This window comes from Cryptomeria japonica, chromosome 6 (genome assembly GCF_030272615.1).
Source record: "Cryptomeria japonica chromosome 6, Sugi_1.0, whole genome shotgun sequence".
NCBI classification, from domain to species: domain Eukaryota; kingdom Viridiplantae; phylum Streptophyta; class Pinopsida; order Cupressales; family Cupressaceae; genus Cryptomeria; species Cryptomeria japonica.
The window spans coordinates 4,367,372-4,383,271 of NC_081410.1; the positions used below are offsets into that span (position 1 = coordinate 4,367,372).

General features: G+C 35.4%; 1 protein-coding gene across 1 annotated transcript in view; it reads right to left on the reverse strand.

Moving 5' to 3' along the window:
* LOC131077556 (DNA-directed RNA polymerase 1B, mitochondrial) overlaps window positions 1-15,900 on the reverse strand; it is a 67,986-nt gene that overhangs the window by 44,256 nt on the left and 7,830 nt on the right. Inside the window, exons 2-10 of the mRNA XM_058015075.2 lie at window positions 5,905-6,117; window positions 5,685-5,812; window positions 5,483-5,549; window positions 5,141-5,199; window positions 4,413-4,530; window positions 4,000-4,113; window positions 3,688-3,819; window positions 3,156-3,572; window positions 2,913-2,963 (exon numbers count right to left, since the gene is read on the reverse strand). Coding sequence (XP_057871058.1) covers window positions 2,913-2,963; window positions 3,156-3,572; window positions 3,688-3,819; window positions 4,000-4,113; window positions 4,413-4,530; window positions 5,141-5,199; window positions 5,483-5,549; window positions 5,685-5,812; window positions 5,905-6,117 — 1,299 coding nt within the window. The remainder of the gene's footprint in view (window positions 1-2,912; window positions 2,964-3,155; window positions 3,573-3,687; window positions 3,820-3,999; window positions 4,114-4,412; window positions 4,531-5,140; window positions 5,200-5,482; window positions 5,550-5,684; window positions 5,813-5,904; window positions 6,118-15,900) is intronic.

The window sequence follows — 15,900 nt, forward strand, 5'->3', positions numbered from 1 at the left end:
CTCAAACTGGCATGAATGGTCCCTGAAGAATTTGGAAGCATAGAGAATTCGAGAGGAGTTATCAAAATGGGGGCCATATGGGATGCAGTTGGTTTCAAGGACTCCTACTTCTTCGAAACGCAAAAGAGGCAAACCGAAGGAATCGTCAAAGAAGAGAAAGTTGTGGATGTTGCGGATTGGTGAACCGACGAATCACAGGGAAGATGCAGATGTCACGATCTCTCCAGCTGGTCAAGAAACGCCTTCGAAAGATAAAGGCAAGGCCATCGCGATCTGTTAGTGTAGCACCTCTCTGTTTTTTGTAAAGAAGTGTTATGGTTTGCCCTTTTTTTATCTTGGACTGGGAGGTACTCTAGTAGTATATTTTGTAATAGTGTCTAGGAATGGTGTATCGGATGTTTCATCTTTTGGTTTCAATACTGCTGAAGACAATGCAACTGAATATTATTATTAATAAAATGACCTACTTACTGATCAAAAATAATAATAATAATACTTTTATAATAAAAATATTTTAAAATAAATAAAATTTGACTTCAATAAAATATAAGCCGATGAAAACCTAAATACAATATAGTATTTTATATTATTAACTTATTCTAACAAGTAAAAAATTTAAACTTTAATAAACCTTTAAAATTGGGAAAGGAATGAACGGATTTGGTGGAGATTGCCTCAAATTTGTCATGTCCCCTTCTGAGAATAAAAAGGCTAAACAGAAAAAAAAAAAAAAGGGAAATAATTTTTTAATTAACAATATAATTTAAGCCCAATCTTCTTTCAAAGGAGTAATTTAAATGTTATTTTAGCATGGCCATCTAAATCACACATTATAAAGCCTATATAATACTTTATTTAAAAGTGATTTTTGAAACACTTGAGGAAAAGTGAATTAAGTTAAGGGCCCAAAAGATTGCAATTATAAAAGAGAAGCAAGCACTCAAAGGAAGGTATATTTTTTGTCTTTGTGTGAATGGAGACTTCAAGTGACATTCAAGAACAAAATCTCTAGGTTTGTGAGTTTTGTTCAATTGTGGATTTGAGGACAAAAGCCTTGTACAATCTGGTTCAATTTATAATTGTAAGAAAACTGTTCTATATCATCAAATCAGCATTATTGGCCAAGGTTTCAAGGGCTTCAAGCTCATATATTGATGTGCCATATCTGAAACAGCATACAGCAGACGTATCAGCTGCTGCTCTGCAGAAATTAAGGTGGCTGTACAATATTTAACCCAGCACCAACTTCATTTCAGTTGTTTCCAGCCTGCACCACCTTCATATCACAGTTTTTTATTGTCATTTGGCTGTTCCTAATCCTGTGTCATGCATTGCAGTTTGTACACCATTTTAGGGGTATTTTGGCAAGGGTCTTCTGCTTACCATGTAGTCGTAAACAAGATTCATTATGCTATGTATATCACAAGAAACTAATACCAACATCACAGTATATGATCAATCAGCTGTATGCCTAATTTATTATCAATATCAAATCTGATCTCTTTGATCGAATGAATTACTTTGATTGTATGACTCTAAGTATTGGTGGGTCATGATTAAGTGATGGTTTATTGAAGAGTGATCATGTAATGATTCCTGGTTTCATATATTGGTGAATGATGATTGACTGAATGCTGATTTGATAGTATGAGTTGCTGATTGATTGTTTGCTTGATTTGACAATTGATGATTGCTTTTGTGGATCCATGAGTGATGAGTGATGAGCGATGATTGAGTCAGTGATCCTTGAACACATGGAATGATCTCTCCTTTATACTTTATTGGTGGAAGAATCACCACCTTTCATAGGAATTGAGGCACCACCTTTGATAACAATTGAGTCACCACTTTTCATTGCTGCTTTTGAGAATAATATATTATTCTCCAAATTGATATCCCTTCCATTTCTTCCCCCTAAATGAACCTTCTTCTCTTTATATCTTCCCATGAGAGGGAGAGGTCACATCTCTTCATCACGCCTGCCCTTTGACAAGAGACACAACCTTTCACAATTTCCACCCTTTGAAATAGTGCAACCCTTCATAATTCTTGCCCTTTAGAAAAGACACAACCTTTCACAATTAGCACCCTATGAAAGAGTGCATCCCTTGAGAATTTCCGCCATTTGAAAGAGTCGCTTCCTTATCTACTTCTCATTTCTTTCGTCTTCCATTAATCCTTCCTTGATTCACATGCTTCATTCATTTCTTTCCTCCTCCTTCCCCATTATAAATGATCTCTTCTCCCTCTTATAACTCATGTTTAAGATAGTCAAAACTCTTCATTCCATGCCTTTTGACCATTCATTAACTTAATTACATTTTAAATATATTATATTATATTTTTATTATTTTATGTTTTAATTTATTATTATTATTTATTATTAAATCCTATTTCAAAATGGGGACATTACAGCTCCTGCCCAGCCTATTAATGTTCTAGTCCCTGTGTATGCTAATGAGAAATGACTTAATACTTAGTTCTCTGATGGTGTTGCGATAGTTAAAGACTGTTCATAATTCACAAATTTGATGATGTTTAAAATTTTTTTTTGGCTGATCATTGTTACCATGAATAATATACAACTTGGGATATGATAGATTTGCTGCTTCTAGGACTGATATTATCTTTGCTGATTCCAGGTGTTGTTTGTAGTTAAGCCACGTTGCTCTATTGTTTGTCCTGTTGGTTATGAGCTATGCATGCACTCTACTCTTTTGGTTGATATGACTCATATTGTGTAACCTGTCCTCTTTGTTGACTATGACAATTGTTTTTTTGGTTGTTTAAACCCTAAATATTAGATGCATCCTTGAACAAGCTTGTTAAACATGTAAATATTCAAGCATCGGTATGACTGGGTGCAGGAAGATAAAAGAAAACTCAGTTGTATATAGAGGGTCCACTATCACCTTGTCTCTTCCCAAGGCCGCATAGTGTTGTAAACCATTGCATGAACCATCCTGAAAAGAAGCCAATCAGTCAATGTCAATTAAAATATGAGAACATATAAAATAGTGTTGAGAGTAAGAATTGTGAACACTCTAATATGTTTGTGATGGAACAAAATACAAATTGGAGAAATGGGAAATATTGTTAAAGTGTGGAAATCAAATACAAGCCTTTACAACTCAGAATTGTATTCAAATATTCACCTGATGAACAGGCATATGACAAACAAGACTCTCTGGACAAGAGCTCTTCAGTGCATCTGAAAGATACATGCAAGCTGAAAGGCACTGGAAGGGATCTTCAGCTCCCAACCACCAACGTTTACCTTCAAGTGGCTTCTCTGCTGAGTCAATAATATTGTCGATGTTGTCTTCAATAAATGCTTGTCGTCCATCATAAGATAATTTGTTTACACCACCCCCGAATAAGTTCGCTAAATGTACCTTTAGCCAGTAAATCCCTCTATTGCCTAATGGTCGACCCTCAGCAAATTCTAAAATTCCCCGACACATATCTGAACCTAAATGATTTAAATGTGGATGCATTGGATAAGCTCGACCTCGAAAATCTAAATTATGTGGATAGTAAAAGCCTTCTTCGTTCTTCATGTTTCTTGCCACCTATCGTATCATAAAAGAATAATAATTTGCATCAGCACGCTAGAATCTGCACAACAATTTTTGTATTTATACCTAAAAAAAATTCTAAACCTAGAAGAGTCAAGAACTCTCTTACAGAAAGTTTCAATTCTATATCACAGCGCCGAGAGTGCCTTTCCACATTTGTCTTCTTTGCCCTTTTTAAATTCCATTTCCAACGTTTGATTTCAGTTTCCTCTTCTGTATCTGGCTTCTCAGGTAAGGGCATCTGCATATACGAAAATTATTGACGCAAATTTGACATCTCAATTGCAACATTTGGCGAAAAAAGAAATTAAATTGAATCACAAAACCTAAAATTTGTATATTCTATAATATATATATAGTATAATCTCCAGCTTCTGATCGCTAGTTGATTAAAAAATGTCTAATATGAAGATCAACATACATCCTCACGGTCAACCAAGTCTGCAAGACGACCTCCTTCTGCCCAAATTGTATCTATGACATGAAGAACTCTCATATTCACTCTCCATTTTGTTAACCCAAGTACATTTAATGCCTGCAAAGCAAATAGAAGTAGAAAATCCTTAGTCTGCAAATAATTAATGCAGAATGACTTAGACACCTTATAACAAGAATAATACTCAATTAAGCTCCATAAGACAATATTGTCCTCACCTACCTGCATGCAGATGCTATTTTAATGTAAAAAAAGGAAACTAATGACATAGGTTGAAAACACTTCTCTTACAAACCAGTGAGTCAAAATTGCTTTATCTGACATTCAATGTGAAGTGTGATTTTGAGTCTTGTAATGATGTGATTTTGAGTCTTGTAATGATAATGAACAAACCATACCTTGTACACTTCTTTTATCTGCTTAGTTGGAACATTCTTGATTGCTTCTCTTTGTTGCTTTGCCCCATGCACACGCATAACAGACGAAGGCAAAAATATATAGCCTCCCATATCATACCTGTAACAGTTTAAAGTGAAATACTTCAATACCATGCTCCCTGACAAAAAAGGTTTGCATACAAAATTCAAAATTAATATGAGTTCTCAGCTACCCAGTCAAAAGCACGAAAATTCAAATTAGAAACACAATCCTGTCTTGAAACATAAGCAGCAATACTTAAATATTTGCAAAAAAAATGGACAATCTACACAAACATCCCAAGATTTAAAGCTAACCATATCTGCTTAACGAAGTAACAATATTGTGAAAATGCCTAAGTTTCTCTATGTCAAACTAATTGGATAACTTATTTTTACCTCCAATTAATCTCTTCAATGCACAATTTTTTTATGAAACGACAATTATTTTCCTAGTTAACTTGTTTTCTAAAATTGACACCAATCCCTTTATCAACACCTAAGATGTTCCAAGTTTATGATTTTAATTTTATATTATAACTATACTGCTGAAAAAACACCTAGCTCTGCTTGAAAAAGGCATCCAACAGACTCAAACATTATAGATTTCAAACAGAAGAAGAACAATTGCTAAAAAATACTTGATTAGGAAAGGAGATGCTAGATAGAAACCGTATCAACATAAGCTTGTGCAAAAATAAAAATCATACCCTCTCCAAGGACGAGGTGTAACCAACATTGGCATGTAAGGCATTACCACGTGCCTTGCCTGTAAACACATATAAGCCCCTCTTATAATGCAAAGACAAAAAAATTATGCAAAGCCAAAAAACATATAGTAATATATTCCAATCCTTCCCATCTAAAATTTTTGCCGAGCACTTTAAATGGATACCTTAAGGACTCATACGACAGAAACCTATCATAATTCAAGAACTAATTGCAAAAGCAATACATGTAAATCTAAGCCAGTTATCAAACCCTTCCAAAGTTTCTTAAACAAATACAAACAGAATTATATTTGTCTATTACTGGGGAAGATTTTAGTATACCGTTTTTTCCAGTCCCCTCCTCACTAGTGGGTCACATTCTATAACACCAACATTCCTCCTCGTGTTCCTGGATTTTAAAAAAATGAAATGCTTTGGATCAGCAAAAATTATGCAGGATGTATCCTCAATTTGACAAAGTAAAGAATAATAAGCTCAAGATTTATTTAAAAATAAATGAATAAATAAATAAAAATCTTACTACCCCATTAAAACACTCCTCATTGTATGTTTAAATGCAGGTCGAATATCTTGTGGCCCTTCTGTGGACTGGTCGGTAGGAGGCTGTATGAAGGCTGTTTTTAACAGGAGCTCAAGCAAACGACTACCCACCTAGAAAATACACAATAGAAGTTACTTCAGATAAAGAAATCAAATAAGATATAAATGGCATACCATGCCAGCCTTAAACATGAAATTCTTACCTTGGCATGCATAGTAGAATCCCAAGGTTGTGAATCCTCCTCCTTTTTTAACATCCAGGTTACTTGTCGTGCTTTCTGCATTTTCATCATGTTTGTTACTTGTTTCCGAAGCAATTCATGTTCCTTTGTTACAATTTCTTGTTCCTCTCCATTAACCGCTTTGCTTTTTTTGGGTTTTTTCTTCGTCTTTTCTAAAAACTTATGAATCATGACCTGGCACAAAAAGAAACAATTCAATTTTCAATAATCAAATTGAACACATAAATTTCATACCAGAACCACTAGATAGAGCTCTTTAAGCCTCTTACATGGATTAGAAGAATGCCAACCAAACAGACCTAAAATATTCATAAATGCAACTGAAATTACATTTTTGACGTGCAAAATCCAACATTCATAAGCTAAATTAAATAGGTAGTCAAAACAATTAGTTGCATCAATTCAAAAACAGGCTAATGTAGTGAAAAACAAAGGTTACATGATCTTGCAGCACCATATTGAATGCTCTATGAAATCCAAAGAACAATGGATAAGCACCATTGCTTTCTCCAGCTAATATGTTTGCTATTATTAAATGTTTATAGTTTAAAAATGGTTTGGCCCTTTGCTCTCTACTTGTTATCTTCTAGACAAGAACTAAGTTGCTTGCAATCAAAGATATTCAAGGTTCATAAATTGCATAAAAATATATAATTCATCTAAATTGCATGCAATCAAAGATATTCAAGGTTCATAAATTGCATAAAAATATGCAATTCATCTTTCAAATATTTGTTTGAAGAGGAGATGCATTATACACAAGTTCCATTGCATCTGTTACTGTTGGAAATGTTGTCATTGATGTCAAAGTGAACAGACATGATAATTAGAGATTGCCATTGATGTCAAAGGAAAGATATTAATGTCAAAGACAAGAAGATTATTATCATTGGTTCAGGGAGAAAATCAATAATTGTATTAAGGCCAAAGGCCACTATAATCACCCAAGTATGAGTGTGAGATATAGATTAAATGAGCAGCAGAGATAATGAGTAAAGCAGCGATCATATTAAGGAGCAGTGATGAAAAGTGCAGCAATGATTATATAAAGGGCAGGAATCCTTTTGAGAATAAACTAAGAGAAAATGCATAGACGCCAAATAGAGATTATGACTGATAAATCAACAATTATGTTTTGCTTTAGTACTGTGAACAACAGCAATCATAATTAATATTAAGGCAGAAATTTATATGTTACAAAAGCAGCAATTGAATATGATTTACAAGGCAAATCATTAACAATGAACAGCAGTGACTATGTTTTCCAAAGTGTAGTGGTTCATTTCATTAGGGAAGGCAGCAATTAAAGACATATATCATATAAGACAAAAGCATGTAAGACAAAATGAATAAGACAAAAACAAATAAGACAAAAAGAAGATAAGACAAAAAGGTTTTGAGGCAACGATTGCTTTATGAAAAGGTAACAATGCTTATGTGTTGTGAAAAGGTACTAATTAAAGTTAAAAAAAGCGGTGATTCGTTATGGAAGGATAGCAATTCATTAAGGATATTTATTGGCAGAGATTAAGTCAAGCATTAAAAGCAGAAATTATAAAGGTTAGACAGGTCTTGTCTATTTGGAAGGACATCTCTCTTCCAAAGGAATATCTCCCTTTATGAAAAGACATTAGGAGGAATGAAAGAAAGATCCTTTGCTAAAAAAAGAGAGCGTGGAGAAATAAGTGTGACGTGGAATAAGAGATAAGTGAGGAATAAAAATATAAAACACACAACAACGGCTCCATGGATAATATGCAGATTTGTTAGTAAAGGACATGACCGTTCAAATGGTTGTATCTAATTTGAAGAGTTGCACCATTTCACGAGGACGTTAAGATATAAAAGAGAGTAAGTTTTTTTGTGAAAAGAGTGAGTTGTGTGTGAGGAATGAAAAGCATATATCATATATACACAGCAGATTAAGAAATTGAGAAGAAGCAGATATAAATAGTACATATGCATCTATAAAGAAGAATGTATGCAGATTGGTAGCAAGAAAATATGAAGATTAGTACCGAGATGGTAATCAGTTTTATGGGAGATTTAAGATCAGCATAAGAGCAGATTGGAAGAAGAGAGTTATAGCAGAATTAGTGAAGGGAAATTGAATGAGGGGTTGGTGCTTCTAGTAGGTTGGAGCCTACAAAGTTTGTAATAAGTTTATATACGCAATATTTTGTCATGGTTTTATCCCATAGGGGTTTCCAAATAAATCATGTGTTCTACTTGTGTAGCGTGATTGTTTCATCTTATGTTGTTGTTGTTATGCCATTGATATGCTAGATAACTATGAAGGTAGAAAGTGTACCAGCATGATGAATCTGGGATATATGCAACAGTTTCAAAATGAGCTTTCTGTGTGCCATGATCAGCCTCCCAAGAGCTAACTTGAACCATCATGAAAGAGACTCAAGAAATGGAATCTTTTGAGGAAATGGCAGCACTGGGGGCTGCTTTCCTAGCTTTTCTATGTTTATTCTAGAAATCATCCCCTCATTATACCACTATAATATTAGGGGCATCCAACAGTGTCAGTAAGAAGAGGTCCCTTGGAAGCAATAATAATTCCGTAACAAGAAGATTAACCACTTGAATTGCTATTTCTATTCCCCAGGAGCAGCGAGCTAATTCTGCTTGCATGCAAATATGGACTTAGGCAAAAGGACAACTATAAAAGTTCATTTCAACTATTGGCTAAAGGAAGCTTAGATCTCCTATTATTAGAAAAGCTTCCTCTTAAGTCTTAACCATGTTTCTTCAAAGCAAATTAACAAAACTGCTTAATATGAGCATATCAATTGTTTTACATAAAGGGAATGCTTGCATTTAACAAGAGTTCCAGCACACTCGACAAAATTAAGGATACTCTGTATCAAGAAATTATAGCAACCTTGATGCACCAAAATGAGTACAGGCATGAGAACCAAGCTGCTGATAGCAAGGAACAAAATGAGTGGAAAAGTTCCCATAAGAAGGTACCTTAGAATAGGTTGGGTTGGCCAAGATAGGATAGTTGAGTAGGTGTGATCTTACCAATACTTCCTACCATTCCATGATCTGCCCATATCAATTTGTGACTTCAGGAGTCTCTGGACTCTTTTCTAAGAAAACAAAAACTTTTGAATTGGGAGGGCAATCCTGTATGAGAAAACAAGATTTTAAAGTAGAGTCCTCACTAAAGACACTATAATAAAAGCTATGTTCCATGGGAACATGTTTCATAGAAATTTCCACCCATCCCCACACCAAGGATGATTCAGGGATACGGAGACCAGTAGGAAACATTCCCAGAATTGTCCCATACAAAAAAAACAGAATTGAAATAAAATATAGGGAACATTTCCAGTACACCTAAAAAAAGCAGGGGATGGTCCCCTACAGCCCAGCCTGCAAAAAGGGCAATTCATAAAAAAACAAAAAAGAGAAAAACAAGGGAACTGTAATTGTATTCTAGTTCAAACTGAATTGAGAAACTGTATTATATACCTATCGTGTAATTCAGCCCAGATCCAAACTGATCGACACAAATATGAACAGCTAAGTTACATGTGGTATAAAAAATGATAATGTTCTGATTTTTAGCACGGTTCTTACTTCTACTGATTTAGCTATGCATTGAAGATACTATTTCCCTTTTAATGGAAGGCACTGATAAATTTAAGAGATAGAAAGTGTTCAGCAACATTGTTACATTTTATTCAGGGAACCAAATGGATAACTAAATAGTTACAGGGAGTCGACCATTTGGACAGAAAAGAACAGTTATATTGTCAAAATATTGAGAATTTTATATCACTTGGGGGTAACTCCATAGCCTGAGCAAGAAGCTCGTGCCAAGGCTTTGGGTTCTTCCCATGCATGTCCAAGGTTCGAGTCTTGCAGAATTTACCCAATGCCAATGGCTTTCAGGCAGTTGCCATCACCCCTAGGGGGATTAGTCTCGCCCCAGCTAAGTCTTCGGCTGGCCTGGGTCATGGGGTCAGACCTTGAGTTATCAAAAAAGAATTGTATATCACTTATTCAATCTCATAATTTTATATTTCTAACTTTTCTTCATCAATTTGGTAGTTCTACTTGTAGCCTCCGGGCAAGCACTTGTAATATATTTATGAAAATTAACAAAGTAATGAAATTTTGTTAATTTGTGTTGACTCTCATGAAAAATCTCAATTCAGCTCGAATGATACGTAATATGGCTCTATAATAATGAATATGATGAATGCCTTATTTATGATGATTGAAATTTTCTATATTTTTTAAATTTTCCTTTGATTTAATTGTCGTCCCCTGCCATCCCCTAAACAATAGCCATCTGTCCCCTGCCATCCCCTAAACAATAGCCATCTGTCTCCTGCCATTCCCTAAAAAATAGCCTCCATCCCAGTCATCCCAGAAATGCCATGGAACATAGAATATAAGTGATAATAATCTGTTTTGATAGCCCTATCTATAGAACAGCAGTCCATGATTGGATTGAGGGGATTTTCATCGGTGCAGGATTCAAACCTGCAGTCTTAAGATCATGGGTCGTACCAGTTGACCCCACTATCATTATAACAATGGAGTAGGGCTTTACCCAGCTAAGCTAGGCCTCTATCTTTATAGTGGGTGAGTGCAGCAATAAACCTGCTGGCCAAACTATAAACATAAAATGATTAGTGTAGTGATTAACTACAGATAGTAGATAGTGATGCCAGTCTCTACCATAGTCTAGTCCTATAGTATGGTATTGTTGCTATCTATTCTCTATACCATCTAACCTGATCACCACTCCAATGATGCAAATTGATTGTATCATAGATCTCCACGAAATATGCCTGCCAAACCTATATTCACAACCTTCAAATCAACTTGAATCCAAAATCTAGAAACTCCCACCATTATAGAGTGGGGGCTAGAAGAAGAGTAAGTTCCTTATGTGAGAGGGGGAGGGACTACCTATAGTAGGGATCATTCCTAGTATGTGTAGCTCCCGATTCAAAGATTTTGTTTCCGAAGAAGTTGAAACCCTAATAAGAATCTCTAAAGACTCAAAATTGTGAATCGAGATGGGTAGAACATTAAACAATAAACTAAACATTAGAGGCAAGCATTCCCTTTGGTCTTGTAGGGCATGTCAAATCTTACATTAGAGACAAATATTCCTTTTAAGTTAAACAATCAATTTGTTAATCCGCTTTGGGGAAATGTGATTTAAAGGAAGCTTCTCTGATAGTAGGAATGCTAAGCTTGCTCTAACCAATAGTTGAAGTGGGCCTATAGAGTCACTCCTTTGACCTAAGCTCATATTTGTTTAAAAATATTGGTTCATCTACATAGATACATACATATATACACACATAAATATATATACACACACACATCTACAAATACACACATAAATATATATATACACACATACATCTACATATACACACATAAATATATATATATATATATATATACACACACATACATCTATGTACATATACATATACATACACACACATATATATACCTCAACAAGGAGCTTGTTACTAAGTAAGAATGACCAAATCCAATATTTTCTTTAAGATTAAAAAATAGACGGCAACAACATATTCAATGTCTTTACATTGATCCAAATACTAGACATATTATTACTATAAGGCAAAAAATGGCAAGAAGCAACAAGGGTGAAAAATGGCAGGGAGCAACAAGGGCAAAAAAATGCAAGGCAGCAAATCAATTAAGTGGGAATGCAACGGTGGCATTGCAAAGCAACTCACTATAAGAATGGAAAAGAAATTAAGGTAGCAAAGATATTCAAAAGGATTAGAACCTAACAGAAGAAACTAAAAAGCACCAAATTTTGGGCTTTGCTATCAACATAGAAAATGTAGAGGAGATTCCAAATATTTCTATCCTTGGAAGCTTGCTTGATCTATCAATCGACGAACTCAAAAACATTAATCACCAAATTCATAAGAATATAGCCATTGACAGACCACATTAATGCTTGGATGGAACAGCCACAGTGAGATTGCTCCTGACCAAAAATTAGCTTTCTAGTGTTAAGGGATTTGTAGATTATTTTCCAATCCAAGACAGATGAAAAATTCTAAAGATGGTGTTTAGTTTATAAGGAATGTAAATATGTATATAAATAAGTGGTCCCTAAGATTTAATCCAAAATAAGAGCTAATTGCAAAATAATCCTCATTCAGAATTTTAGTCTTAAAATATTCTGAAAATTATTGGTGATTTGCTAAGAAATAATATGTTCAACTCAAGCTCAACCAACACCAAAGAAATTGGCCTCTACCAGAGGAACGTGCCTAAAGATTAACCTCAACAAATCAATAAAGCATGCTCTGAAGCTTGCTTCCTTAGTCGAAACCTAAACTCGAGATAGATTATAAATACCACTTGAGATTAGGTGCTTCTCTTCTTGGCAAGTAGGGCACACAACAAAGAAATGTGAAAAATGGAAAAATAAGGCTAAAGCACCAAACAAAGAAGATTTAGCAAATTCAGCAATAATAGAACATTGCATACTGGGTGCAAAAAAGAATAGATAAGACTTTGAATGGTAATAAGCTAAGTCACAGGATACGGCGATTTTCATGGATGAGGTTCGAATTTAATCGAATTTAATCGAATTTCCTCTATAAAGCACTGCTATCTGCCTCTAAACACAACTCAGCTGGTCGTGGGTATTCTTTGTATATGCTTTGTATCTATTGGGTCATGGGTGTCTGCAACTGCTGGGTCGCCCTCGGATTTTCTCCAACAAGGGTCGTTATTCTGATAATTTATTAGAAGTATACATATATTTAAAAATAAACAAAATTATAGAAGGCGAATTTTATCCGATTTTTTTTTGAATTCGAACCTTGTGACTTAGGTAATAAGTACCTTGGGATGCAAAACCTAAATAATCCCCTATTGGGGAGTCAAAACCAAGGAACTAGACCATAAGGATGAGGATGGAGGAAATATGTTGAATGATAGGGAGAAGAGCATGGATTTTGACGAGGATCAAGGAGGATCAAGATAAAGAAGATGTGGTGGTTAGACACACATATAAGAAATTGGCAAAAATCAAAGATAAGTGTGTGTAGCATGTAGGAGGGGAAGAAGAAATTGTATAAAGGCACCAACTACCAACTCTTGCCCACCTACTACTAACCTCAGTGGAGGAAGAACTAGAGCGAGGAAAACAAAGTTTAGTAAGGCTAAGGTGATGGCCAAAAAGAACTTAGAATAAGAGTACTCAAGCATCAATAACAAATATTTTCCAAGGTGGTAGGCAGGTCCCCCCACCAAAAGATATGAGATGTATTAGTTTCAATATGTCAAAATCCTAAATGCCCCTATCAAAAGCCACTTAGTAAAGCAATTAGTAGAGGAATGTAGACTCAACGTCCTCTAGTTAAAAAAAACTAACTTAACAATACTACGATGATTGCGACCAAACAAAAAATTTGGAGGGAATGTAATTGTATGGCCAATTGCAGCAAAAAGCACAAGTAGAATGTTTATACTTTGGGATGAAGACCCCTTTTAGGCTCAATTGTGGCTTCCTCCTAGAGGTTCATTTATGTGAGGCTTGAGGGGATGCAAGAGAAATGTAATGTCATTGTATCCGATATATAGGGACTGAGCATTGAGAACAATAGATTCAAGCTATGAGGGGAAATAAGGGATTTTAGGAGGCAATATTTGAGAGATTACTAGATTCTTTTTGGAGATTTTAATGCGATTATAAACCTTGATTACAAGTCTAGAGGCAATTCAGCCTACATCCAACTCATTTGGCATTATATGCACAAATTTAGTATTGGATGATGCCAAATCCAAATTGTGTTGGTTCATATGGAATAATAGAAGGTCAAGGGCCAATGTTGGGTTCATTCTAGCAATGCTTGTCATTCTATTGAGAAATGGGTGAAACCTTCAAAGGGATGGTGGAAAATTAATTTTGATGGCACTTCTAAAGGTAATCTAGGACCATTTGGGACAAGATTCATCGTTCGGGATTGGAAGGGTGAGGAAGCATCAGCGGCATTGCTAGCAGTTAGAGTTGGTAAAAAATTGGGTGTCAGGATGTTACATTTAGAATGGGACTCTTTGATTATTATACAGGCTATAATGAAGGGAAGTATAAAGGTGTGGCACTTACAAAATTTGATTAGTAGCAAAATTGAGGAGCTTAAATTTTTTGAAGATTATCAAGTCAATCATGTGAGGAGAACAAGCAATGCGAAGGCAGATATCCTATCTAAATGGGCATTATCTTTTAATGAGATTGGAGAATTTAAATTAGAAGATTTCTGGCAGATTTTATTTGAGGAGGATTAAGTATTAAGGAAAATAATGATTATAGCACATTTGAAAAGCACGGATTGCAGAGAAGAGGTGGTAAGAGGCAGCAAGCATTAAAAGCTAGGAGGTGTATTAATGAAGGAAGCCGAGTTGGTGGATTAAACCATTAAGTTATTGTCCCATCATTCTGTCAAGGCGTGATTGTGAAGGAAGCCGAGTTTCTCTACAAAAGTTTTTTGCTGGGGTGGAGTGAAGCGAGGTGGTGTAAGGTGGTGGAACGAAGCGCGTAGAAACAATGGAGGCAAACTTCACACTACGCGCCAAGATGCAATTATGCCCTTTTTATGGGAACTTAACAATTAGAAGGCTCAGGGGTTTATTCAAACTTTCGAATGAGCTGTTGTCACAATGTGTTGCTATCATTGTGGGTAAAGCGTTTGACCTGGTTAAACACAGGTACAATACGAGAATGGTCATTTACTCGCTGATTATGAGCCTTGTACTTAACAATTAGAAGGCTCAGGGGTTTATTCAAATTTTCGGATGAGCTGTTATCACATGTGTTGCTATCATTGTGGGTAAAGCATTCGACCTAGTTAAACATAGGTACAAGACGTGAATGGGCATTTACTCGCTGATTATGGCATGGGGTTTGGAAGTGGGGCAGAATACAAGCACGGTGAGGAGGGTTATGGAGATGATAATCCACAAGGATTTTTGTAGTCCCCTAATTAGTTACGCTTTAAATTAACCTAAATTTGGCCAAATCTATAAATAAGTAATTGGGTTTTATAGGCGTACCATTGTATATTGTTTTCTTGCAATTAGAGAACATATATGAAATAATACTTAAAACTGAAATATGAATTATATTAAATGATATCAAATCTGCTATATTAATGACTGTTAGAATCATCGTTTTAAAAATCACGGACTAGCGAGTCTTTTGGCGCAGCGAGTCGACTCGCCTAGGACTCGCAAGGCGAGTCCAGGTGAGTCCCTGCGAAAGACTCGCGAGTCTTTCGCAAAGACTCGCACGAGTCTTTCGCTCGGACTCGCGAGTCTTTCACAAGGACTCGCGGGTCTTTCACAGGGACTCACGGGCCCAGAAAAACGTGCCCGTAAAGGGTTAAAACCAACTTTTTTTTTAATTTTTGACTTCATTTTGGTTTTTCTTTGGCTATAGCAGGTTAGAAGGGTTTGGAGGAGTAGAGGGAAGAAGGAAAAATCAGCAAGAGAGATCTAGGTAAGGATTTTTTCTCTTTTCTTTTTTTTTTCATTTGAATCATTTCATTGTTTTGAAACTGAAAAAAATCTTGAAAAACAAGGAGATATGCTGCCAAATTTTTTTCTATTTTCTTTCCTAAGTTATTTCCTCTTTTTTTTTTCTTGTTTTTGAATGCTATTTTTCCCAAATGATTCATTGTCATTTTTTTTGTTGATTTTCCATAAAACCCTGCTGATTTTTTTTTTTCATGTTAAATCAGCAATGGCAAGTTCAACTCCAAGGGCAACCCCAAGGTCAGGAAGACAAAGAGATCAAGCTTGGAAATATGTGATTGCAGGAAGCAAAAAGGGGGAGGTCACTTGCACCGAATGCACAAAATGGATGACTGGTGGAATCAATAGATTAAAATACCACCTTGCACAAATACCTGGATATGGTGT